Here is a 24,488-nt window from a genome sequence, read left to right as displayed (position 1 = left end):
TCAAATTGCTTGAACATCAAATCTGTCACAGAAAGGAACTTCGATCAAACTATTTTCAAATGAAAATGTCAGCAACTCACAAACTTCTCAGTGCAGGGGAAGTCGAAGAGTTTGACCAATCCGAAGTCGTCGCCCGTGGCGATGTTGAGGCCGGCATGCGACACACATGCACAGTTGACGTCGGCTTTGTCTGCGTTTCGTGGCCAAATCCCCAGAACTTCATCTCCCAGAACACTGAGGGAGAGAAAAGACAAAAAGTGATTCAAAACAAATGAACTCACTTTGGTTATGATTTTGGATTTTAACCCTTTCAGTCCTTTGCTTTTCTTTTCGCTCTGTTTTCACTCTCTTTGTTTACAGGCTTTTAGCAGAGTCACTACATGTCATATGTTGTTATTTTCAGAATAAGTTGAGTTACTCTGAAATGCATCAATCTGCATGTGAGTTGTACTGTACATGTTTTTTTGTGAAAAATAGTTTTGTGCTGTTTAAAACTGTTGAGTTCTGTCCACAGGTTTTCTGTACAGGAATGGATGGAGGAGAGTGTCACACATTCTGACATTCTGAGCCTCAGTGATGTCACATAAAACAGAATAGAACATTCTCTTACTGTTATTCTTCGTGTTTTATTGGGGGATAATCTAGTTCAAGTTCACATCAGAGATATTTATAGCCACGCTGAATCTAACAAGATGTGTATCTTCTCTGTGTGTTTCAGCGTCCAAGAAGAAGGAGTGAGCTTACTGATGCAAATTACATCCGTCGGGTGCAAAGTGTTAACTGTTTAGCAGCTGCTGTTTGTAATGGTGGAGCTGTCTGTTCAAAGTTTTGAACGGTTGTACTTTTCTTTTACAGTTGGTGGATGTATGACTTTAAGGGATTTCACAGTAAAAGCCTTCTTGCAGCTGGATTCAGGAGATACAGTACAGTAAGTGTTTGTTTGATCCTGTACTCATTTACTCATTTGTTTGGTCGACACAAGCTTCTCTTAATCTGTATTTTGTCTGTTTGCAGGTGTGTATCGGATCAGAACAGAACATAGTATTTCTGAATGCATGTTATGTTGATATGTTATTTCATTTATTTATTCTCAGGATCTACTCTTGCAGCAGATACAGACTATGAAACAGTTCACTCAGATCTTTGTTGTATGAGACTCATATCAAACATCATCATATGCAACAGAGTCAGCTGATGCGTATTTATCTCACTGATCCTGACTGACTGATTGTTACATCAGATATAATCATCATGCATCAGAAGAAACTGTGGAAATTGATGTTATTCTGTGATTTTTGGCTTTTGAGTTTTAGATTAATTTAATTCCTAAACTCATTTGAATCCGGTGTGTGTGTGTGTGTGTGTGTGTGTGTGTGTGTGTGTGTGTGTGTGTGTGTGTGTGTGTGTGTGTTACCTGGTCCAGGTAGCCCAGGTGATTCTGTCAATGACTGCCTGGTCGCTCACCAGCTTCCCTGAAGGAACCTCAAATACCTGCCGCTTATAAGCTCCTGTGGACACCTGCACACACACACACACACACACACACACACACACACACACACACACAATGTTAGGTTACTGAAGTCATAGATGGGTACTGTATATAGACTGCATACTATATACATATATATAAACTGTGTACATGTACAGTTCCTGCTTGTGTATATAACAGCAGTCAACAGTATGTGTATATACCTGTATATAGCAGAATGTGTATATACCTGTATATAGCAGTATGTGTATATACCTGTATATAGCAGAATGTGTATATACCTGTATATAACAGCAGTATGTACAGTATGTGTATATACCTGTATATAGCAGAATGTGTATATACCTGTATATACCAGAATGTGTATATATCTGTATATAGCAGTATGTGTATATACCTGTATATAACAGCAGTATGTACATATGTGTATATACCTGTATATAGCAGAATGTGTATATATCTGTATATAGCAGTATGTGTATATACCTGTATATAGCAGAATGTGTATATACCTGTATATAACAGCAGTATGTACAGTATGTGTATATACCTGTATATAGCAGTATGTGTATATACCTGTATATAACAGCAGTATGTACAGTATGTGTATATACCTGTATATAGCAGTATGTACAGTATGTGTATATACCTGTATATAACAGCAGTATGTATAATATGTGTATATACCTGTATATAGCAGAATATGTATATACCTGTATATAGCAGTAATTGTATATACCTGTATATAGCAGTATGTACAGTATGTGTATATACCTGTATATAACAGCAGTATGTACAGTATGTGTATATACCTGTCTATAGCAGTATGTGTATATACCTGTATATAACAGCAGTATGTATAGTATGTGTATATACATGTATATAGATGTATGTGTATATACCTGTATATAACAGCAGTATGTACAGTATGTGTATATACCTGTATATAGATGTATGTGTATATACCTGTATTTAACAGCAGTATGTATAGTATGTGTATATACCTGTATATAACAGCAGTATGTATAGTATGTGTATATACTTGTATATAACAGTATGTACAGTATGTGTATATACCCGTATATAGCAGTATGTGTATATACCTGTATATAGCAGCTGTCAGCAGAGAAGTCGAGCTGCAGGATGAAAGCAGGGATGTCACTGCAGTAAGCCAGTCGGTTCAGACTCGGTCCTCCACTCACATCGTAAACATCCACCGTGTTCTCCACCGAACCAACCGCCAACAACCGCCGGTCTGGACTGAACCTGCACACACAAACATGTTAGGTATTTTAATCAAATTTCCAGAGTGTCTGAAAAAGGAATTCAAATTAATGCACATTTAAATCCACTGGAGTTTCTTTGAATATTAGGAGGTGGTTCGTAATGATAAACAGCAGGTGGTGCTAATCCTCTAGTCGGTGCCATTAAACCATTGCAGAAGAAGAGAACACAACAAGATGACGCCATTAAAAGAGTTCCTGTCAGTCCCTCTACACTCTCTCCTACCGGATGTCCTGGATGGCGTGGCTGCGGTCTCGTTTCTTTGCCCACATCTTGAGCGAGTTGGCGAGGAGGAGGAGGAACTCGCCGTTCTTCATCCCAACAGCCAGCATCTCTCCATCTGCACTGTAGCTCACACAGCGGGCAGCGTGGCCGACACACACCTTGTTCAACAGTTTCTACACAGAAAGAGAAGGAAACAGAACAGAATTACCACACATCTGATACTAATGTTTTATCATTTATTTCCAATTTCTAGTAGTGTAGCTGGAAATTGGAAGTTGGACTTGTGTGTGTGTGTGTTTGTGTACCTTGTCTGTGAGGTCCCAGAGTCTGATGGTGGCGTCGTCGCTGGCGGTGATGCAGAGCTCTTTAGCAGGATGAGCAGTCAGACCCCAGATTCCTCCCCGAGCATGACTGTCCAGCAGCAGGTTGGACGCCGCGTTCTTCTCCCCGACCTCGATGATCTCCCCGTCCTTCGTGCCCACCAGGATCTTACCCTGAGGGAGAGGAGGGTCCGATGAAGAGGAAGGCGAGATGGAGAGAGGCCGGAAGGGTGAAGATCAAAAACTCAAAAGTTCTCACCTTGCCCCTGCAGACAGTCCGGACACACTCCACCTGCTGCCCCGTCTCCAGCTGGAACGCTCGACAACGTTTCATCTCCTGATCCCAGAGCTTCACCGCACCGCCTTCCTTAGTCCTGACAAACACACACACAGCCGAGTTATGACTCATAGAAGGACTATGATTTTTTACTCTAATTCAGGTAAAATTGGGTATAATTAAATTTCCAATGTATGTGTAAATCTGCTGTCGGTGTGTTACTCACGGCCTCTCCTTGCCGCCGGTGACAATGAGTCCATCTCTCAGCGTGGTGTACATGGTGAAAACCGGCCCGGTGTGAGCCTTCGCCACCACCCTCAGCAGGTAGTGGTCCCTCCACACATACACGTCCCCGTTAATGGCTCCGGTGAAGGTCAAGTTATTCTGCAAACACACATTCTCTGTCACTCTTCAGGTAAGTTTATGTGTGTCTGAATAATCCCGTCTGAGAGGGCATGTTCCCCTTACACAGGCATGTAATGGTCCCAGGATACGAAGGGTCACGCTCTGGTGAGTTCTGAGTTCAGTCAGAGGCTGAAGCACAAACACACAAAAACACTCCGACAGACACGCTCCACTGCTAACTGCTACTGTACAGTTGGGACATTTTCTGTTTGGGGTGAATAAACAAATCTGCTTCACTTTCTGTCTCTGAGAGTCGGAGGGAGGGAGAGAAATATGGCACGAAACGTAAGATGCACACATGCCAATGATTTATTAAGGAGGGAGGAGTTAGTCTTATGACTTTCAGTCTTTTCTCCATATTTGCAGAGAGCGTTAACTATTAAAGAGAGCGTTATTAATAAAATATGCGCCGTTATCCCCTTATTTAAACAATATCGCATCTCCTCCGCCCCCCTCCCCTACCTGTGACAGTCGGCTAGACATACGCACTGGATATAACAGAGTTTATCCACCATTGTTTCTTCCTCGGCCTGTTTTGGGGGTTGGCCTCTATTTGTTGGTGTTGACCACGCCCCGTCTTTTATTGAGAAAATACGGTGCTTTGAATCCACACAGGATAGAAACCATTTGGTTTCAATGTTTGTTGGAAAAGTTTTACCAAACAAGGGGAATCTCAAGATCCACTCAGGAGTCCATACTGGAGAGAAACCATGATTGATGTCACCAACTAACCTTTAAGGTTCATGTGTCTTTGATTGCTCAATCATGTTGATTTGAATCTGAACAGTCTCAATCTTTAAGAGAAACTAAAGACCCAGCTCTTTCGCAAACACCTTCGGACCTGATGGACTTAAAGCATGATTATTCACTTCTATGCACTCTATGCACCACCTGTTGGCACCAATGTCCTATCAGACCTGAACTTAGCTTTATGGCACTCACTCGTGTTATTCTCTCCTGACTAGATCTTTGCTTGTGTTGTATTGACTGTCATGTATACGTCACTTTGGATAAAACCACCTGCCAAATGAAATTGTAACATTGCAACTCACAGCACCGAAGGCGACAGACAGCATCGTCTGCATCCTGCCATCCTCCACCGTCCCCACCACGCCCTTCTTGTACATCAGAGCGCCGCCGGCTAGCGTCCAGAACTTCACATGTTTGATTCCCACCGACACAAACTGGGAGTCCGAGTCTGGCCGGAACTCCACCACGAAGATCCGGTCGGGGTGTCCGGCCTTACTGCACACCTTGGATCCTGCAGTGGACACAGCGCTGTTATTTTATATAATATTGTGTTCTATTATAATCTAAATTAATATTATTTACATACTCTTGTCATCTGTGCTTTCTTTGATCTCTTGCTCTTTGTTTTATTGCAGGAAATATCTGTTTTTGAAGGCAAACATTAGCATCAGAGGCACATCAATTGATAACCAAAATTTTTTGTTAGAGAAAATTATGGGGTTGTTTTTTAATTATAAACATTATCTGAGCTTTAGCCAGCTAATCTATTCAAACCCAAATCTTTAAATATGACATTTTCTAAGCCGAAATAAATAACACAACAAATAGTCACAGATTGGGTTTGATATAACTGACCAACTGTAAGTACAACTTTTTCCTAATTAGCTTATAGATTTGTCAGATAAAATCTTTGTCAGTTTGTAGCTTTTAATAACAGTCATCTTCGCTGGCTGAATTATTCATCATGAAAACTGTTGTTTTGCATGTGTACTGAATTCTTTTCAGGAACGGAGTTGCTAATACATTATTATTTTATTAATTGTTTAAGGCTGCAAATGTTTGTCAGACTGTGATCAAAACTCTGGTGATCAATTTGATGACTAGTTTCAGTGTGTTTCTGTATAAACTGGTGGCTTTGGGTGGAAAATCCATCACGCTGTTCTGTTTATAATCTGTTGGAGTAAAAATGATCCTGTGTAGCTGATCAATAGTACTGATTAAATCCTGTATTGCCTGTATACAACACAGTCCAGTGTTTAGTATACCATGAGGAAACAGCAAGATTTTCAAAGTGCTAACATTACTTTGTTGTTTTCATGCTAACATTGCTTTATTGTTTTCATGCTAACGTTACTTTATTGTTTTCATGCTAACATTACTTTATTGTTTTCATGCTAATGTTCCTTTATTGCTTTCATGTTAACAATACTTTATTGTTTTCGTGCTAACATTGTTTTATTTTTTATGTTAATGTTACTTTATTGTTTTCATTTTAACAACACTTTGTTTTCATGTTAACGTTGCTTTATTGTTTTCATGTTAACAACACTTTATTGTTTTCATGCTAATATCACTTTATTGTTTTCATGCTAATGTTACTTATATTTTTTTATTGACTGCACAAGATATAAACACTATCATACATACTTCCAACAAAATCACTATTAATTAAGAGGAATATGTTACTGCCTCACTCAGGCCAGCAGCATATGTCAAACATATGTAATGAAATATTCTTTACCAGTTTTTAAAAGTGGTATAAACAGATGTGAAAAGTGTCTAAAACAGACTCGAACCAATACTCAGCAGCAGTATTTTTGTGCTAATAAACATCTTTTAGTGGTTATTGATGAGACGTCAGTCGGACCTTCCTGCCAGCGCCACACAGTGATGGTGTGTTCAGGTTCCACTCCGACAGACAGCAGCAGCTTCCCTGTGGCACTGAAGTTAACGTAGCCGACGCCTTTAGTGTGAGGACAGCGAAGGATGGACAGCGTCTGTTTACTCATCGCATCCCAAACATGGATGGAAGGAGTCGTGCCTGCATAAAGATACGAGACATGAGGAGAAAAGAGGATATAGATTGATGTTTTCTTATGCAACAATGACAAAAAGTCACAAAAAGAAGTTAGTTGGACCAAAACGGGAGGGTAACTACCACAGCAATCAGGACAAAAACAGAGCAGTTAGAGGGATCAGTGCAGCTTACAAACACCCTGAAAACCAGAACAACAGCAGCACAAAACACTGAAGGACTAAAACCACACTGGTAGTTTGTACTTCATGTTCCAGTACATTTACAAAAAATTGTACTTTCATCCAATCAGTTTATAGATGAATCTCCTTTATTTTTGGTTTCATTTGACTTCATTATGTTAAAACTGACTTGTAGTTGTGAGTTTAGAGTCGGCCGTCAGAAAATAAAACCTGCTGTGATGAAGATAATGTGAATTTTTGTTGCTTCTTGTGTTAAAACGTCTCTGCTTGTGGTCTGGTACTGTGCATACCGATTAAAATGGAAAGATTTGACAATTTGTGTGCAGCATCCTTCTTGTAAATATAAATCTAGAGAATAGTGAACTTCTTCTTTACTCTTTTAGGCTATATTATAATATTTCCTTTATTTGGGATTTGGGATATTTTTACATTTAATTACAGATATTTTCATTACAATCACAAATAATATATTAATACTTTAAATTTTAACATTTTCAACCAAAACTTGTGAAGTGTGAAATCTCAGATGTAGATACTTGAATATATCAACAAGGAGGAAAAAAAAGCAAACTGTCAACTGCAGGAAAATAATACAGCTTTAATAAAAGTATAAATGAGCATGATGATGATGATGATGATAACTGATGATAACTGAAGCCAACAGCTGCCAGGAAGAGAGGAAATCAATCTAAAAGCTGATGGTTAATTTGGAAAACTAAACATCAGAGTTCAGCTAAATAAAACTGCTGATAAAAAAGCAGGATATTATAATAACACTGGATATTTACAGTCGTTTTCCTTTATCCATACTATTTAATTACTGCTAACAGTCCTGATGGCGTCATTCTGCAGGCGTTCTCTGGGTTTCAGTGTGTCTGTCATGATGGGAGAGGCGGTGCAGTTTGGGTTTTTTTACCTGGGAGTTCACTGACGTCACCTGAGGTGTTGTTAGAGCGATGGTGACAAATGAGGCCAGCCAAAAAACACACACATACAAAAAACAAAACAAAACAGATGAAAACCTGCAGAGTTGTTTCAAACAGGCTGACGTCAGCTACGACAGTAAAGAGAGATATTTATATATTTATGGATGATTCTCCTTGATTAAATTAGACTAATGTAAATAATATGGTGTCAACTCTAGAGGCATTATTTATTGGATGGATTGCCATAAAATTTGGGTCAGATGTTCCTTCAAATGTGCTTTCAATGGAAGTGATGGAGGCCAAAATCCACAGTGTGTCCACACAGTCATTTAAAAGTTGATGTGAAGCTTCTATTCAGCTTCAGCAGTCTGAGTTAGTCATATCAAGTGGATATCTGACACATTTACAGTCTTTTTAGCATCAAATTCCCTCTTTGTGTTTCCTCAGACAGTGTTTCCCTGTTGAGAAAGACTGTAACATTGAAAGATATCTACTTGATTTGACTCATTTGGACACTGAAGCTTCATATTAGCTTCAGATAAACTTTTAAATATATTTTTTCTAATGGTCAGTATGAACAGGAGGAATGATTACAGCAAGAAAAACATGTTTCACTGTTTATTTGGGCTCCTGACTGTTGTTTTAAGACAGACTTGAAAAGTTGTGAATTCATCCTTTAATGTTAAAATGGCAAAATAGACATGTTATCATGTTGATATGCTAATCTCAGCATTAGCCTAAGTACAGATGTAAGTCTAACAATGTTGAGCTAAGATGTCCTAAGACAGAGCTGTCACTTTTTAATTGAAATGCAAACTACTATTAAACCTGGGGAGAAAATTACAGACCCCATACAGACATGTATTAAGACATATAAAAATACGCTGCTTGACATGGTTTTTCCGCAAAAAAGCATAATTACTACCTTAAAATCCTTAAAATTACATCTACTCCTTCTCCCTTATAAAAAAAAAATCCATAAGTTGAACTGCTGGACACAAGACGTCTCCTACTTCACTGTTAAGTCACTGGAGGCTTCAAGTTTCCACATCACACTTGTGTAAGTTGAATACCGGATCACGATTGGCTCCAAACTATTTGTGATGTCATAAATCATGCTCATAGGCCCACCCCCCTAATAATCAGATTTTTAATGAGCTCAGAGAAACTTTCCACTTTCAGCAGATGAATGTGAAAACAAACTCTGCACACACATCATCCTACACAGTGAAGCTAAAAACTGTAGGAACAAGAAGAAAAACATAAGACTTTACGTATTTAATCTGTAATAATTTGTTGGAATTCATTATTCTAACTGTATTGTACTCCAGTTGGGGTGCGTTCCTAAAATGCACTGTCCATCTGCTTGCTAACTGTGTAAAATGCTACTGCCTTCAGTATAATTAGCTAGTCACTGTGAATTAACACAAACTGGATTTCACTCTGTGAACAGCAAGATAACAATGTCACTCTACAGGTTGAATATCGTCCTTTATCTGCACAGGGAGTGAACTCTGGTGTGATTGCAGCCACAAATTGTTATTGGATAGGGGCTACAAGGGTTGCGTTCAAATGAATTAGATCAAATTACGTGTTCGTTTGAATTTGTTCAAATGTCATTTTTTGAAAAAGTGACAGCTCTATCCTTAAATGGACACCACACAGAGGATAAAACCTCCTGTTTTAGGTAACAATATGCCCTTTTCAGAACAAACTTTACTAATTGTTGTCAAAGTTCTCTGTAATATTTCCTCATAAAGACAAAGTTTCCTCCATGTTAGTGAGACCGGTCTGTGTTTTTAAATTCTTTCATTTCATTCAGTGGGAAAAAAAAGTAAAGCAGGCGCGTTAAACAGGAAGCAAGAGGAGAGAAAAGCAGGACTCATTTAGTAGAGATGAGTTAGTAGAATTACACACTGCCATGCATAAACAGCAACACAGTCACACACACACACACACACACACAGTGTACCGATCTGTCCGGAGGCGATGATATTTTTGTATTTGGGGTGCTGGTTGACGGTCAGAGAGAGGATGTCATCATTGTGTTCCAGGTAGAAACTCTGAGTTCCTGCAGCACAAGAAGACACATAAACTCATCACTCTAATCTGAAAGGTCACAGGTTTGATTCCCCACCGCGGCAGCTGAACTTCTCAGACATATTCCTGTTTAGTTTTGTGTTGGAAACATCCTGTAATGAAATTCTGTGTTGTCGTTTGATGAATTAATGTTTGAACTCGCTGCTGCTCCTCCTGTCATTTAAATCCTGTTGACTTGTGTTAATTATGTTTTATTTTTATACTATAACCAGAAATAGAGACAGGAAGTTTAGAGACAGAAGAGGAAATGGAACATATTTAAACAACAATGTGCAGTTCACACGTGTATAATATGTGTGTTGCCTTGGTTACCAGTGCTGAGACTGTGGACGATGGCAGTGGCGGCAGTGTGGTAGACAATGTCGGCGCCGTCGTTGAGGTAGTGAAGGTTGTTACGACAATCGAAGCCACGAAAACCAAACACATGATCCAAAATCAGGTCCTACAGACGGAGGAGATAAAAAAAAAAAACCCAGATAAAGAAGAAGACAGACAGACAGACAGGTAGAAGGACAGGTAGGCAGACAGACATACCTCGACTAGTCTCTTCTTCTTGGAGACGTTGTTCTTCTGGAGTTTCTCCGGCTGCGGCGCAGCTCGGCTCACCGGAGGCCTGGAGGATCAATCAATCTATTAATCAATTAATCAATCGACCACCAATCACTCATTCAAAGAAAAAGCATATTCCAACGTGCTCAGGTCTGGAGGATGGACGGGAGAGACAGACAGGTGGAGGGACAGTCAGTGAGACACTGTGAGTGACAGGTCCAACACTGACAGTGCTGTAATTCAGACAGACAGACGGACAGAAACACTGAGACTGAATCAGACAGTTAATGTGCCAGAAAACCAAAAATAGGAGCTAAAAGAAGCTAAAAAAAAAAGCTCAGTTGAGCTGCAGAGCTGGTGACAGTTCTCAGTGGGTTCCTCAGTGAACTACCACTTTTAAATTATAGTCATTTAGAGGACAGGCTCACAATTTCACAGATATGTCTTAAAACAACAGTAATTATTCCTCCTGTTCATGGAAATGATGGAGGCCAAAATCCACAGTGTGTCCACACAGTCATTTAAAAGTCTCTGTGAAGCTTATATTCAGCTTCAGCAGTCTGAGTTAGTCATATCAAGTGGATATCTGACACGTTTACAGTCTTTTTAGCATCAAATTCCCTCTTTGTGTTTCGTCGGACAGTGTTTCCCTGTTGAGCTGCAGGTGGAAGTATAGTAACAAAAAGAGGAACTTTGGTACTAAAAAGACTGTAACGTTGAAAGATATCTACTTGATTTGACTCATTTGTGAACATTTAATTCAGTGCTAATATAAAAATTGAAAAAAAGACAAACAGTTTTAAAATGACCTGCAAGCTAAGGACAGTTTGTGGTAATGCCAACACACACACGCACACGCATTCACACACACACACACACACACACACACACAGAATGCAAAGAGTAACAGACAGACAGGTGTACAGGTGTTACCTGGATCCCCTGGACAGCAGAGGGACAGAACCAAGGTAGAGAGCTTTAGAAAACACACACAGACACACAAACATACAATCACAAGCATGTACACCACTCTACAAACACACACACACACACACACACAAATAAAGGCCTCATGCCTCAGAGAAACCATCATGTGACTAGGGTTGTAGATGTGGTTATGGCTACATGGTAGCGTACTGCTACCATGCGGGTGACTCTCAGCAGATCTGTACGACCTGCAAGGCGAGGGTCACGTGACCGAGGTAGCACCGCCACTAATCTGCTAGCATATTTAAGTAGCAACTTATTTTTGAAAATGATGTTTGTTGTGTAAAAATCCCAGTGGCATTGAGCTTTGTCCTCATCATTATCTGATGTTTTTCTACATGAGCTGCTGGAAGTCTTTAGCCCACGACAGACCCAAGAATTTGAAGGAAAATTCTGTGATAAAGAACTGTGAGGCGGCATTCAGACCAAGGTAAGAGTGAGACAAAAACGGTTTATCAGACGCTAAAACACAACGGTTTGTAATACTCACAGGTAGGATTTTACAACTCTGGAAAGATATCACAACTGCAACTGTTTTATCTGTCATCTTGACAGTTGTGATGCACAAAGATCATTTTAAATTGTTGCATCATTCAACACAATTTTTAAAACTTAAAAACATGGCAGGTTGATTAACAGCTTTACTGCATTTTTCTCTTTGCTGTAAAATAATTTATGCCAAGAAGACTCGTGTTATGTCATTCTTCTACAGTACAAGTAAACAAGCTAGCAAGACTGTCGAGAACTATCCTACGTCAGTCACGTGATCCTCATCTTGCAGGTCGTAGCGGTTCACCAAGAGTCTCCCAATACCATGCTACTGGTCCTAACTTTTATTTTCAGGCTATCAAGCTAATATAATAGCATAGCTAACTGTACTAACAGGCTAACATGCACAGGCAATTTGAGAGTCATTTCAGTCCTGGGTCAAAAGCAAACTGGGTTGTGCTGTAAACAGACTGATTTGGAGATATCCTCACAAACCTATTAAGATCCAAGAAAGCATTTAATGGAGAAGATACCAAAGAAACTTATGAAACTCACAACCGAAATGTTACAATGTCAGTGCACAAAGGAGTGTGTATGTGTTTTTTTCTAAGGTTTCTGTACTTTTTCTGGCCTTTGACCCTAGTTTGTTGCTGCTACAGGGTCAGCAAAAGGTATTAGTGTTAACAGGTGAACAATAATTATAAAAACTTCTAAATGATCAGTTTATTTTTTCCATAACAGTGAAATGGTAAGGAGCTGATTTGAAACTCGCCTGATTATTTATTGTATGTCAACTATAAATCTGTATAAAGAACAGAAAACTGATGCTGGATTTATCTTACACACTCTGCGACTGTGTTTTACAACTTGCGTTTGGTTTAAGTGTCAAACCGTTTAGTTTGGTTACCCTTGTGTTTTGTTTGGTCTATGATATAAAAATGCTAAACCTATAAGCCATTTGCTTACTCGCTGGAATGGACGGTGTATCCTGTAGCCTGCATAATAAACACTGTGAACAATACACGGCACATGTGCCAAAGGTTGGGTGAGCATTCCCATGTAAGCCCAGTATTCATGTTAATGTTATGACCTCATAAATCTGATGAGGCCTCTGACACCATTCTCCAGCAGATACTTGGCAGCATGACCTGGCCTTATATCTCAGGCAAATCTACATTGGCTGGCCCCACTGGCTTGATAGGCATCTGAATGCCATGGCCCACTCAGTAGTCCAGCCATCATGCCAGTTTATTTATCTCCACTCGTCCTACAAATAGCAGCTAATTATGTAAGATCTCTGACCTGACCCTCACCCAAAAAAACAGTAGATATTCAGCTGCTTAATCAGGCCTCATATCAGGTATATGCTCAGTCTGACACAACTGGTTTGCTGAGCAGCTTAATAATGCTTTGGCTTGCTCAGTTTTCCAGCCAGCATCACTGTTAAAATGTGCATCTGCACGGTAACAAATAACTCCAGCTGTCAGATAAATGTGCTGAAATTCTGACATTTAGAGGAGGAAAAGTAGAAAATGTCCAAAAATGGAAATACTCAAGTAAATTAACAGAAGAGCAGTACTGACAGATCGTCCATACACCCCTTTCTCAGCAATAGTGGCTCCAGAAAGAAGCCTTTGTCCTCTGATTCTTAGATAGCACTTTGCCTCCTACTTAACCCTCTCCTCCCCTACCCCAGTCACTTGTGGAGTACCTCAAGGTTCCATTTTAGGGCCCATTTTATTTGCTTTGGATAAGTTCCCTTTAGGCTCTATCTTCCATAAGCACAATGTCTCCTTTCACTGTTACGCCGATGAAACTCAGCTATACCTTCTATTGAATCTGGGGGATTCCAACGCTAACACATTCATCCATAATTGCCTCCAGGATGTGAAATGCTGGACGGCAAAAAAATGTCTTCAGTTGTATGATAACAAGACAGAACTGACTGTTTTTGGTGCCTTCAACACCACAGGGAGTATAGCTACCCACTTAGGACCACTGACATCTAACTCTCATGCCGGGAATCTTGGTGTCATCTTTGACTCGGCACTGAAATTGGACAATCAGATAAACTCTGTGGTGAAAGGGTGCTATTTTCAGCTGAGGGAGATTACTAAACTAAAGTCCATCCTCTCTCAATGAAGCCTGTACCACAGCGTTAATTTCCTCAAGGCTGGATTACTGCAACTCACTGTACCTGGGTGTTGGCCAGTCCTCTTAACTGGTACCAGTAAGAGGGACAGCATTACACCAGTACTGGTATCCCTGCACTGGACACCTGTCAAATACAAGACTGAATTCTCTTATTTGTTTTTAAAGCCATACATGGACTGGCACACCTGTAGATTTCAGAGCCTCCCTGCCCCTACTCCAACTCTAGGCCTCTTAGATCCTCAAAACAACAGTTTTTAACTGTTCCATGATCGGGGGTGGTGGGTAGGGGAGATTGTGCCTTTGTGGTTGCAACTCCAAAGCTTTGGAATAGTCTTCTGCTTTGGATCAAGTTCCCCCTCCATTGACACTTTTAAGACAAAACTCAAGACGTACATGTTTTCAACAGCCTTTGATTGCTCTTAGTGGTTTTAGTATTTTACTATTTTTATAATCTTTTATTTTTTATAAAATCAATTGTACAAGTTTTATTCTATTTTCTCTTTTACATTTGTGCACATATTTTGATATTGTCTTGTATTTTATCATTGCTTTTCATTGTTGTTATTCATGCCTTTTTACTACTATTTGTGATTTTTTTTACCTCTAATGTCATTTCACTCGCTCCTGTTGTGTCTTTCCCTATAATTTTGACAGCACTTTGGCCAACTCCGGTTGATTTAAAACGTGCTATATAAGTAAACTTGACCTGACTTGACTAGCACTAACCTTAGTGTTTGCCTTTGACCCACGACTGTTAGCTAGCTAAAACTAACACTTCTTTCCTGCCTCACATACTGTACGTGCTCAGTCAGGAAACTAGAATGATATAATGACCTCAGGTTCCTCTAACATCTTTTCAGATCATCTTAGTTTGGTTTGAACCAGCTTAGGGCCCACATTAGTCAGATCACCTTTTAAAGCCTGGTGACACCAAAAAGTGAGAGTAATCTGCATGTCTTTGCAAAATATTTGGTTGTAGTAGTTTGGTGATGAACTGCTGTAGCTGGTGAGCTAACTGCTAACTTGCTGTTTTGTTTTCTTTCACCTGGCATTTTGTTCACCTTTGCACACCACTTTGACTAACAGTCATTTAGCAAATTTGTTAGCTCTTCTGCTTAGCTTGATCGCTAACAGGACAATAAGTTCACAGAGTTTACTCAAAGATTTATTTGTAGTATCGGCACTCTCCATTCTGGACTCTCTACATTTCCTCAAAGGTCAGCACTGTAATGACAGCTTGCTATCGGTTAACGGCACAATTTTGCATGGATTTACTTCGTCCATTCAGCAAATCCACAAAATGTTTAACTTTTAAATGCTAGCCTGACCTGGCCTTTAGATTAGAGGATATTCACAAGGAAAGTAAACATCAGAAACAAAAACTCTAATATCTAGCCTGAATTCATGAAGAAGAAATAGGTCACTAATGAACCAATCTCCTGAAAATTCTGTATAGTAAGAAAAACAAAGCTAAGATGATCTAAGATGCTTCTGTGTGGAAACCTGTTTAAGTGAGATGAAAGAGTGATAACAGAGAACAAGTGCAGGACAGAAAACCAGGCTGTGGAGGGAAGAGGGATCATACCCAGACACCTCCTGGTAACACAAAAACAGGACTCCTACAGCAGGAGGAGGTGAACATGGAAGACCAGAACAAGACAGAGGATGTGAGGAAGGAAGCAGGAGATAACAGGAGGAAGAGGAGCAGATGAAAAGATGATGGGAAGGTGGGTTAGATAGAGAAAGAGGCACAGGTTTGTTCAGACAACCGACAATAACACAAATGGTAAAATACATTGAAGTCAATGGTAATAATGTTGATGTGATATTCTTTTTAATGGTACTAATAGTAGGGGTGTGTGGAAACTAATAATACATGTATACATAAAATCATAAAACTCAATAAATTGAAGATTTTCCAGCTGCCTTACTGGTTTTAGTGGTTAAAGGAGGATATTGTGGAGATTTTTAATGTTTTAGCACTACATTCATTCATTACTCACTATATTGGGAATACATAGAGGACTTGCGTTTTAGTTGGCAAAAGTTTCATACAGCATGCATTGCACAAACAAGTTGAAAGTTCATTCTTGACCTTTCAACCACAATCTGCGGTCTTCATCGGGGAAGGGAGTTTGCTCAGTTGTCAGAGTTGGTGAAAATGCTTTCAATAATAATGTTATGAATAGTTTTTATTTATCAATGAATTTCATATAAAGTTGAATAAACAGAATAAACCTAAATGAAATTAATATTTGCTGTGAGCAGCTTTGCCTTTAAACCAGCAGCAGTTCTGCTCGGTACACCTGCACACAGTTTTTCAAATATTTGGCAGGTCGGTTGTTCCAAGAATCTTGGAAAAGTTGCCACACTTCTTCTGTGGATTTATGCTGTTTGAGTTGCTTCTGGAGCTATTACTGGTGAGTGAGGGGGACAAAAATAAGATTTTGAAAAGTCCAGAGGAAATTAAGCATCTATCAAGAAGAACATTCAAATGTGACACTAGAAAGCATCTTTGAACAGAAACAAAATTACCATTTCCCCTCAAATACAAACACGTGATATCATGTGACAAAAGTTCCACCCTTCGGTCATGTGATGACAACTGAGCAAACTCCATCTGCTGAGGAAGGCCATGAAATGGGGTTGAAAGATCCAGAAAAACCTAGCAAGTGGACCTCGAGTAATGATTTAAGATTTAGTCAAATGATTGATGGCGTGATGGTTGTTAGCTCTTAGTTAGTGACCGTCAGTTTTACACGACTTTATGTGTTGTGTTGTGGGATCATTTGAGTTTAATTCTTACAAAACATTTGGACAATATCACAAAACTCTGAGATAAAATACAAAATACAATACAAAAATGTTTTTTGTAATGATATATTCATATAATTTATTGAGATTTATCATACTGACATTTTTGCCTGTCTGAAAAAAGCATCTACACAGTAAGTATCAGGTCATACTTACTTGACAATGCCCTGCCTCCAGGGGAATGCAAGTTAAAACACAACACAGATATTAAGAGTTTCTACAGGCAAGGCCAGGAAGTAGCAGCAAACATTCAGAAAGTAAGGGTACCATGAAGGGACAAAAATAAGTATTTGTCTTTGGGTTAGAACCCCATGAGGGTACAAACTGTATAAACTGACACAGTCTGTATTTTACTGATGTAATTTTACAAAAACTATCAGAATCTCCGTTCTCTTGTACATAAGAGTCTCTAATAGTTTTGCTAAAGCTGCAGCCTGTAGGCTACACCGCAGGCTGCTGCTATACACCTAGTACAAGCTTGTGTCACTGCTAAATAGAGCGAGATGTAGCTTAAAATACTGGAAATGTTGAGCAATACATAGTAAAATTCAGGAAACTCAAAAATGTACTCCTGTATCGTTTCCCAGAGGTGTCCCCCCACCCCCGCTCTACCGCCAACGCAACTGCTCGCTGACTGAAAGCACCTTTAGGCGGTATTTCTGACAGAGCTGAACTTCAAAGGCTGTTTTCTACCCTGCATTGTTCAGTCTGGTTGAATGGGTTGGTTTTCCTTCTTGGTGCGATTAATTTGGGCAGATCTGAACACAGCGATCGTACTCGGACCAAAACAACCAGACAGAGACCCTTTAGAGGAGGTGGTCTTAGTTTGGTCACAAACGGACTCTGGAGCAGTTCGTTTGTGGTAGGAACATGATCTGACCTCCATCTCCTGTAGCCAGGAACAGCAGTGAAATCAACAGTTGCTAGCAGCTAGCAGCTAGCTGGACAATGAATCAAGGTCCAACCATGGATGTATTCAGAAGAACTGGATACTGGAATCAAAGATGGCGCCCCATTCATTGGCACACAAAGCCAAAAAAAATCGGCTTCCTACTGTAAAGAAATTACCCGTATGTTGCTTACACTTCCTGATTTTTGGGCCCATAGAGCATGCTCACTAGAGACTTTCACTTGTTGAGTTGGTTGACCTCTGGTTGGCTCTCCGTTTGCTTGACTGGGGATAAAATCATTTACTTGTGCGGCTCTTCTAGACTTTCCAAATGTTATCGGACTGAATGGAGTCATTTCGTAGGGTCTTGATGCACAAAAAATTCATTCACCGTTTTACAGCCGCTCTGTTTCCAATGACTGTGTGAGGAAAATGGTTTTTAGGCCAGTGTGCATCACGTGACAGACCTGGAAGTTGGCCAGTATGTCAAATTGCCTTCACAGCCCGGCATACTTCCTGGGGGCTTGGGTCTGACCTGATCTAACAACCAAGTACTTTGACCTCTTGATATTTAGGTAAATAGGAGCTTGTTCGGGACCTTCTTCCTGTGTTTATGCTCTCGCTCCCTTCCCAGATACATCTGACCAATGAGAGGAGAGAACGTTCTCACGTGGCTTTTACTGATACATTTTGATTCGCTTGGATTCTTCGCTGTGTGAAAAGAAACTGAACCAAGTTCATCCACTGATTTGGACTAGAGTAAACCAGCTATTCTTGAGTTTTTTTTATGATTTTCATGTGTTCTACTATTTAGATTTTAATATTTTTTTGGAAGATTAGACATCATTTTGTAGATTTATGACGTTTGTTCCCTGCAAAATACATTTGTACCGTCAAGGTGCCCTTTGTTTTTGAGTGTTTGGCAGGCAGAAGCTCACTAACATTAACTGGAAACCGTTAGCGTTTGCAAGGTGGAAACACACAGCAAACTGGGCCAAAGTGTTATTTCATTAAGAGTCAGAACATGATTCACTGACCATGCAGAGGCATGTGCATGCATGAAATATTAAAACACACAGATACATCCACTCACACACAAACCCAGGCATACAGACACATATAAATACACACACACTAGGAACGCAGTTACTGTGACCACTGATGACACAACACCGAGGGCAGAAATGATTCTTCGAATGATTTGCTCACTTCATACACACAGTCTCAGTGTTGGAAAGTCAAAACAGCAAAAGCAACATCTCACTGCAGCAGCAGCAGCACCGTACAGACTGTTTCTAAAGTTTGACATTATAAATGGTGAAGTTTACAGCTTCACCAGGCAAGACTGTACTGTTTTTGTCTTGTCTTGTCTTGTTTGCAATGCTTAAATGTCAAATGTAGCAACACTAAATTCCATTCATTGAAGTCAATATAAAGTATAATGGGATCAGCTGTTGATGCAGCAGGACGCATCAACATGCAAAGTAGTCTGATGAAGCTTTAAACTCTGGATCCAAAGAATCTGACACAACAATCAGTCATGGTGTGTGTGTGTGTGTGTTGTGTGTGTGTGTGTGCGTACATACCTCTCTTCAGCAGACAGCTCCTTCAGCTGTTGGTGAGGTTTGGTTCCTCTCATCTCTCTGATGCTGACGGCGTACATCTTAGTGGTGTAATCCACCGTCTTCTCCCGGGCAACGTCACTGTCATAGCCTTCACACACACACACACACACACACACACACACACACATTAATAAAAAGCAAAGAGCAGAGAAATTTAAACTCTTTGGGGGGATATTTAGTAATGATTTTCGAACCCTTTTTAAGTGTCAAACAGTCAAATTACATTTGTTCTCATCCAGTAAATGGACGAAGAACAAAAGTGGCACCGTGTTTTGTCTCCTGCAATCAATCAATCAATCAATCCGACTTTATTTGTATAGCACTTTTCATACAAATACAATGCAACACAAAGAAAAAATAATAATAATAATAATAATAAATAAAAGACTCAATGAAAAGCAGGAGCTGCAGAACATGTGAGTCCAGTCCAGTGTGATAAGATTCAAGCAGCCAGTAATCACTTTGGTTTATTATTATTATTTATGCATTTACAGAAATTATCTAGTCAAAGGACTTTAATAATTTCACCAAAAGTCACTGATGTTTTTGTTGAGCTGGCATTAGGATTTTTAATAATTCTTATCAAACACAAATTCTTCTTGTGGGATAAACACACACTTGCAGATCTAAAAGTTCTGCAATAGAAAACACTTCTTTATGCAACATTACTTATCAAAACAACCTGGTATCAGGTCTTATTTAGCTGCACTTTATTTCGCTGTCGTTGTAAATAAGCTGATAAATTTAAAAAACTGCAGTGACGTAAAGTTTTGCACCTCTGACATAAACGAGCTTCAGTAAAAACGCAGACACACCTCCGTCCTCCTCGATGTCGTCGTCCGACTCTTCGCTGTCCACTGGCGGTCGGTTGTCACGAAACAAAGGTCCCTCCCCCTCTCCGGTGGCCCCGCCTCCTCGCTCCCTCGCCCAGATCATCAGGGCGGTGTCGGCCCCGCCCACCGTCAGGAGGGTGGAGTCGTCCTGAGCCCAGCGGACGTTGGTCACCTGGGCGCTGTGGCCAACGTAACGCTTAAAACGAGCGTACTGACCCTGCACAGAGGAGAGAAAAAAACACATTTACATCTGAGAAAGATGAGTTTTAGAGATTACTTTTACAAAAAGTAATATCACAATACAAAAATCCTGCAGTACAAGCATTAAAAAATGTGCTTATAAGTACAATTTTCAGGTTTCTACATTAAAAGACGTCATTATTGGAGAAGATTTTAGTTTCGCTCGTGGGTGAAAACGTCCAATTTTGTGGATTTTCATGCTGCCAGAGAAGGCTGGGTGATACGGACAAAATCAAATATCACGATATGTTTGGCCAAATACCTCGACAGTACTGTAGGGTGACTATTGGTGCTTCCACAAAATATTTACACAACAAGATTTTTGATAAGTAATCATCAGTAATGTGGATATAATGAATAAGTGACTAAAGGCAAATAATAGAACAGCTTTACTGTAACGCAGGAAATCTAAGATGATATCTAGTCTTATATGACAATATCAATATAATATCAATATATTGCCCAGCTCTACTGCCAGATCAGGTAGAGGAGGAAAAGAGGGGAATAATAAATGTAAGTAGGAAGCAATGAAAGAAGGAACAAGCAGCAAGAGATGAAATACAGAATAACAAAGAGAAAAAAGTTATAACCAAAGAAACAAGAGTGAAACAGCAGAGGAAGAAAGAGAGAAAGAATAGAGGGAACGAGGGAGGAAATACAAACTTATAAAACACAAACTGTTTTACTTCCACTTGATGTTCTTCTGCATACCTGCAGCTTGGTAAAAAAAATAAAAGGCCTTCAAATGTCTGGAGTCCACTTGTACATGTAGTCTGAGCTGAGTTGGTTTTTATCTCTTACTGTTGCATTCAAATGTGTTTCCTGCTGTAATACTGCTGTTCTTATCCTTTACCACTGTAGTAACATCTCTTATTTGCATTCTATATTTTAATAGATGTCTTAATGTTTGTTATTGTAACATCCTGTCTGGACTTTCTGTTTCTTTTTTGGACTCTTTGTGTTTTCGTATTCTTCCTCTGTTGTCAAGTACTTCGGGTCATCTGGTTTTGCTTGTTATGATTTGGGTGGTGGGTTTAGAGGACTGCATTATTAGTTGTAGCGTTGTGTGCTTAAGTTTATATCATTCTGGGACAGTTTGACTTCTGCGGTTTTCTGTTACTCTGTGTTTCCCTTGTGTGTTCATGTACTCCTCCTTACACCTGCCCTGCATTCGTCCTCGTTAGCCCTGCTCTTGTCTCAATGTTTTCTTCTCCAGTCTGCTGTCACCTTAACACCTGCCCTGTATCAGTCTCATCAGCCCAGCTTATCAGCTCCCAGCCTTCCTCTGTGTCTCGTCACCTGTTCCTCGTTGTTTGATTAGTTTAGTTTGTATTTAAGGTCTGGTTTTCAGTTGAGTCTTGTTGGATCATTCACAAGAATAAAGAAAGTTTTCGTCAACCCTGCATGTCAGTCTCTGCATTTGGGTCCATTCCTGCTATTCTACATGACAGTTATTGTTTTGTGACGCTGTGAACAGAGCACCAATGCAAAAAACAGTGTTTCTGTTCTCATTGGACCACCTTGTATAAATAAAGGTTAAATGAATTAATAGCTTGTTAGTGTGTCCTGCACTCTTGTGGCCTAAAAGATGCACAACACCTAATACCCAAAATACTTGATATATACTGTATTTATCAGTACTCAGAGCTTTTACTGTCTGTTGAAAATTCAAACGAAAAATCTACTACAGTAAAAGTACATAAGTATTATGAACTTGATGTAGTTAAAGTATTGCAGTAAAAGTACATAAGTATTATGAGCTTGATGTAGTTAAAGTATTGCAGTAAAAGTACATAAGTATTATGAACTTGATGTAGTTAAAGTATTGCAGTAAAAGTACATAAGTATTATGAGCTTGATGTAGTTAAAGTATTGCAGTAAAAGTACATAAGTATTATGAGCTTGATGTAGTTAAAGTATTGCAGTAAAAGTACATAAGTATTATGAACTTGATGTAGTTAAAGTATTGCAGTAAAAGTACATAAGTATTATGAACTTGATGTAGTTAAAGTATTGCAGTAAAAGTACATAAGTATTATGAGCTTGATGTAGTTAAAGTATTGCAGTAAAAGTACATAAGTATTATGAGCTTGATGTAGTTAAAGTATTGCAGTAAAAGTACATAAGTATTATGAGCTTGATGTAGTTAAAGTATTGCAGTAAAAGTACATAAGTATTATGAGCTTGATGTAGTTAAAGTATTGCAGTAAAAGTAGTGGTTTGGTCCCTCTGACTGATATATTATTATATATGACATCATTAGATTATTGATAGTGAAGCATCAGTGTTAGAGCAGCATGTTACTGTTGTAGCTGCTGGAGGTGGAGCTAGTTTCCACTACTTTATATACAGTTAGCTAGTTTAGTCCAGTGGTTCCCAACCTAGGGGTCGGGCCCCTCCAAAGGGTCAGCAGATAAATCTGAGGGGTCGTGAGATGATTAATGGGAGAGGAAAGAAGAAAAAACAAAGTTCTGATACACAAATCTGTTTTCAGTTTTTGGACTTTTTCTCTAATCTTTGATTTTTGCTGAAATATTGGATCATTTGAACATTTATTGAAATGAAAGCATGTGAGAAGTTTTACACTTATCACAAGTTGATTTTATATAAGACACAACTACACACCACATTTTTGTGAGGGGTTACTAGCCAAAAAGTTTGGGAACTATTGGTTTTTAACAATGCAGTGTCATTTATGAGCTCATGTTATTTCATGTCAGATAAATTAAGCAGAGTAATAAGTACAATATCTCCCTCTGAAATGTAGTAGAGCAGAAAACGGAAATACTCAAATGAAGTACAAGTACCTCAAAATTTCACTTAAGTGCAACATAATACTCAAACGTTTCAGCATTATCAGCTGCTAGCATGGCTAAAATGGTGTGTGTGTGTGTGTGTGTGTGTGTGTGTGTCTCATACTCTGACGGGGTAGCTGAACAGTTTGAGGAAGCCGAAGTCGTCTCCGGTGGCGAGCAGCGTTCTGTCTCTAGTGAGCGACGCCGCGTTGATGTCAGTGATATCACTGTGTGTCGGCCATATTCCCTCACAGCTCGAACCCAGAACACACGTCCAGCTGGACCACTCGACCCGCTCCAGCTACACACACACACATACACACACACACACAACAATAAGATAAAGACACAGACAGAAAGAAACTGATACTTAAATATTAAATACACACATTATTAATACACAAGGAGATACCAGCTGACCTCAGAGTTTCTGATGGTTTGTCTCTTTCCTCTTGGAGCTTCAAAGAAAAGTTGCTCTTTGGCTCCTGTGTTCACCTGCAGCAGTTTACCTGCAACACACACACACACACACACACACACACACACACACACACACACACACACACACACACAAAAGGAAAAAAAAAAGAACTTTATCGACATCAAAGTGAATAAAAACTTTCCCAAATCATGACAGACAAGGAAAATATTAACTTTTATTTTCCACTGCCCTGTGATGTAAACGTATAATATAATGATAAATGTTCAGAAAGTATCTGCAGAGTGTATTGATTAGATGTGATATAGGGAGAGATTGCTGCTCAGATTATTATTGTGGGTGTTCGATCGCACCTCGAGGAGTAAATATAAGATATGAGAAGAATCTTTCACAGAGTTTCATAGTTTATTAAACTGATTTTCTTTTCTTTGTGCGTCAGAGATGAAGACTGAGATAAAAAATGTATTCTAGTGAAACATGTTTGTGGTCTTTGTGTTCAAAGTGATGCAGATGTGTTGCCAGACATGAACCTTATAAATTAATCTGATGTCGATCTCATGTCTGAATGAACAACTGAGTCACTTTTACGTAAAAGGTTCTTCTCATATCAGAATATAATTAGTTAAAAAATCCCTCATACAACAACAATAATCATCTGAGCAGCACTCTCTATATATA

The 24,488-nt window shown here is 39.3% G+C and overlaps 2 protein-coding genes across 3 annotated transcripts in view; one reads left to right on the top strand and one right to left on the bottom strand.

Annotated features, from left to right (window-relative positions):
* LOC121911227 (G-protein coupled receptor 4-like) overlaps window positions 1–24,488 on the top strand; it is a 723,099-nt gene that overhangs the window by 30,127 nt on the left and 668,484 nt on the right. The gene's annotated exons all lie outside the window — the stretch shown is intronic.
* LOC121911174 (echinoderm microtubule-associated protein-like 6) overlaps window positions 1–24,488 on the bottom strand; it is a 92,954-nt gene that overhangs the window by 2,526 nt on the left and 65,940 nt on the right. The window contains exons 26-42 of one of the 2 annotated variants that reach the window (XM_042432415.1): window positions 23,792–23,880; window positions 23,496–23,672; window positions 20,319–20,553; window positions 19,465–19,591; window positions 10,531–10,609; window positions 10,309–10,438; window positions 9,869–9,967; window positions 7,887–7,907; window positions 6,621–6,794; window positions 5,056–5,264; window positions 3,825–3,982; window positions 3,581–3,695; window positions 3,307–3,495; window positions 3,002–3,174; window positions 2,596–2,758; window positions 1,415–1,518; window positions 81–234 (exon numbers count right to left, since the gene is read on the bottom strand). In XM_042432415.1, coding sequence (XP_042288349.1) covers window positions 81–234; window positions 1,415–1,518; window positions 2,596–2,758; window positions 3,002–3,174; window positions 3,307–3,495; window positions 3,581–3,695; window positions 3,825–3,982; window positions 5,056–5,264; window positions 6,621–6,794; window positions 7,887–7,907; window positions 9,869–9,967; window positions 10,309–10,438; window positions 10,531–10,609; window positions 19,465–19,591; window positions 20,319–20,553; window positions 23,496–23,672; window positions 23,792–23,880 — 2,396 coding nt within the window. The remainder of the gene's footprint in view (window positions 1–80; window positions 235–1,414; window positions 1,519–2,595; window positions 2,759–3,001; window positions 3,175–3,306; window positions 3,496–3,580; window positions 3,696–3,824; window positions 3,983–5,055; window positions 5,265–6,620; window positions 6,795–7,886; window positions 7,908–9,868; window positions 9,968–10,308; window positions 10,439–10,530; window positions 10,610–19,464; window positions 19,592–20,318; window positions 20,554–23,495; window positions 23,673–23,791; window positions 23,881–24,488) is intronic. The other variant, XM_042432416.1, reaches the window with a different exon arrangement.

This window comes from Thunnus maccoyii, chromosome 14 (assembly GCF_910596095.1).
Source record: "Thunnus maccoyii chromosome 14, fThuMac1.1, whole genome shotgun sequence".
Taxonomy (NCBI): domain Eukaryota; kingdom Metazoa; phylum Chordata; class Actinopteri; order Scombriformes; family Scombridae; genus Thunnus; species Thunnus maccoyii.
The sequence above is the reverse complement of the archived record's forward strand: the minus strand, read 5'-3'. Positions and strand labels throughout refer to the sequence as shown.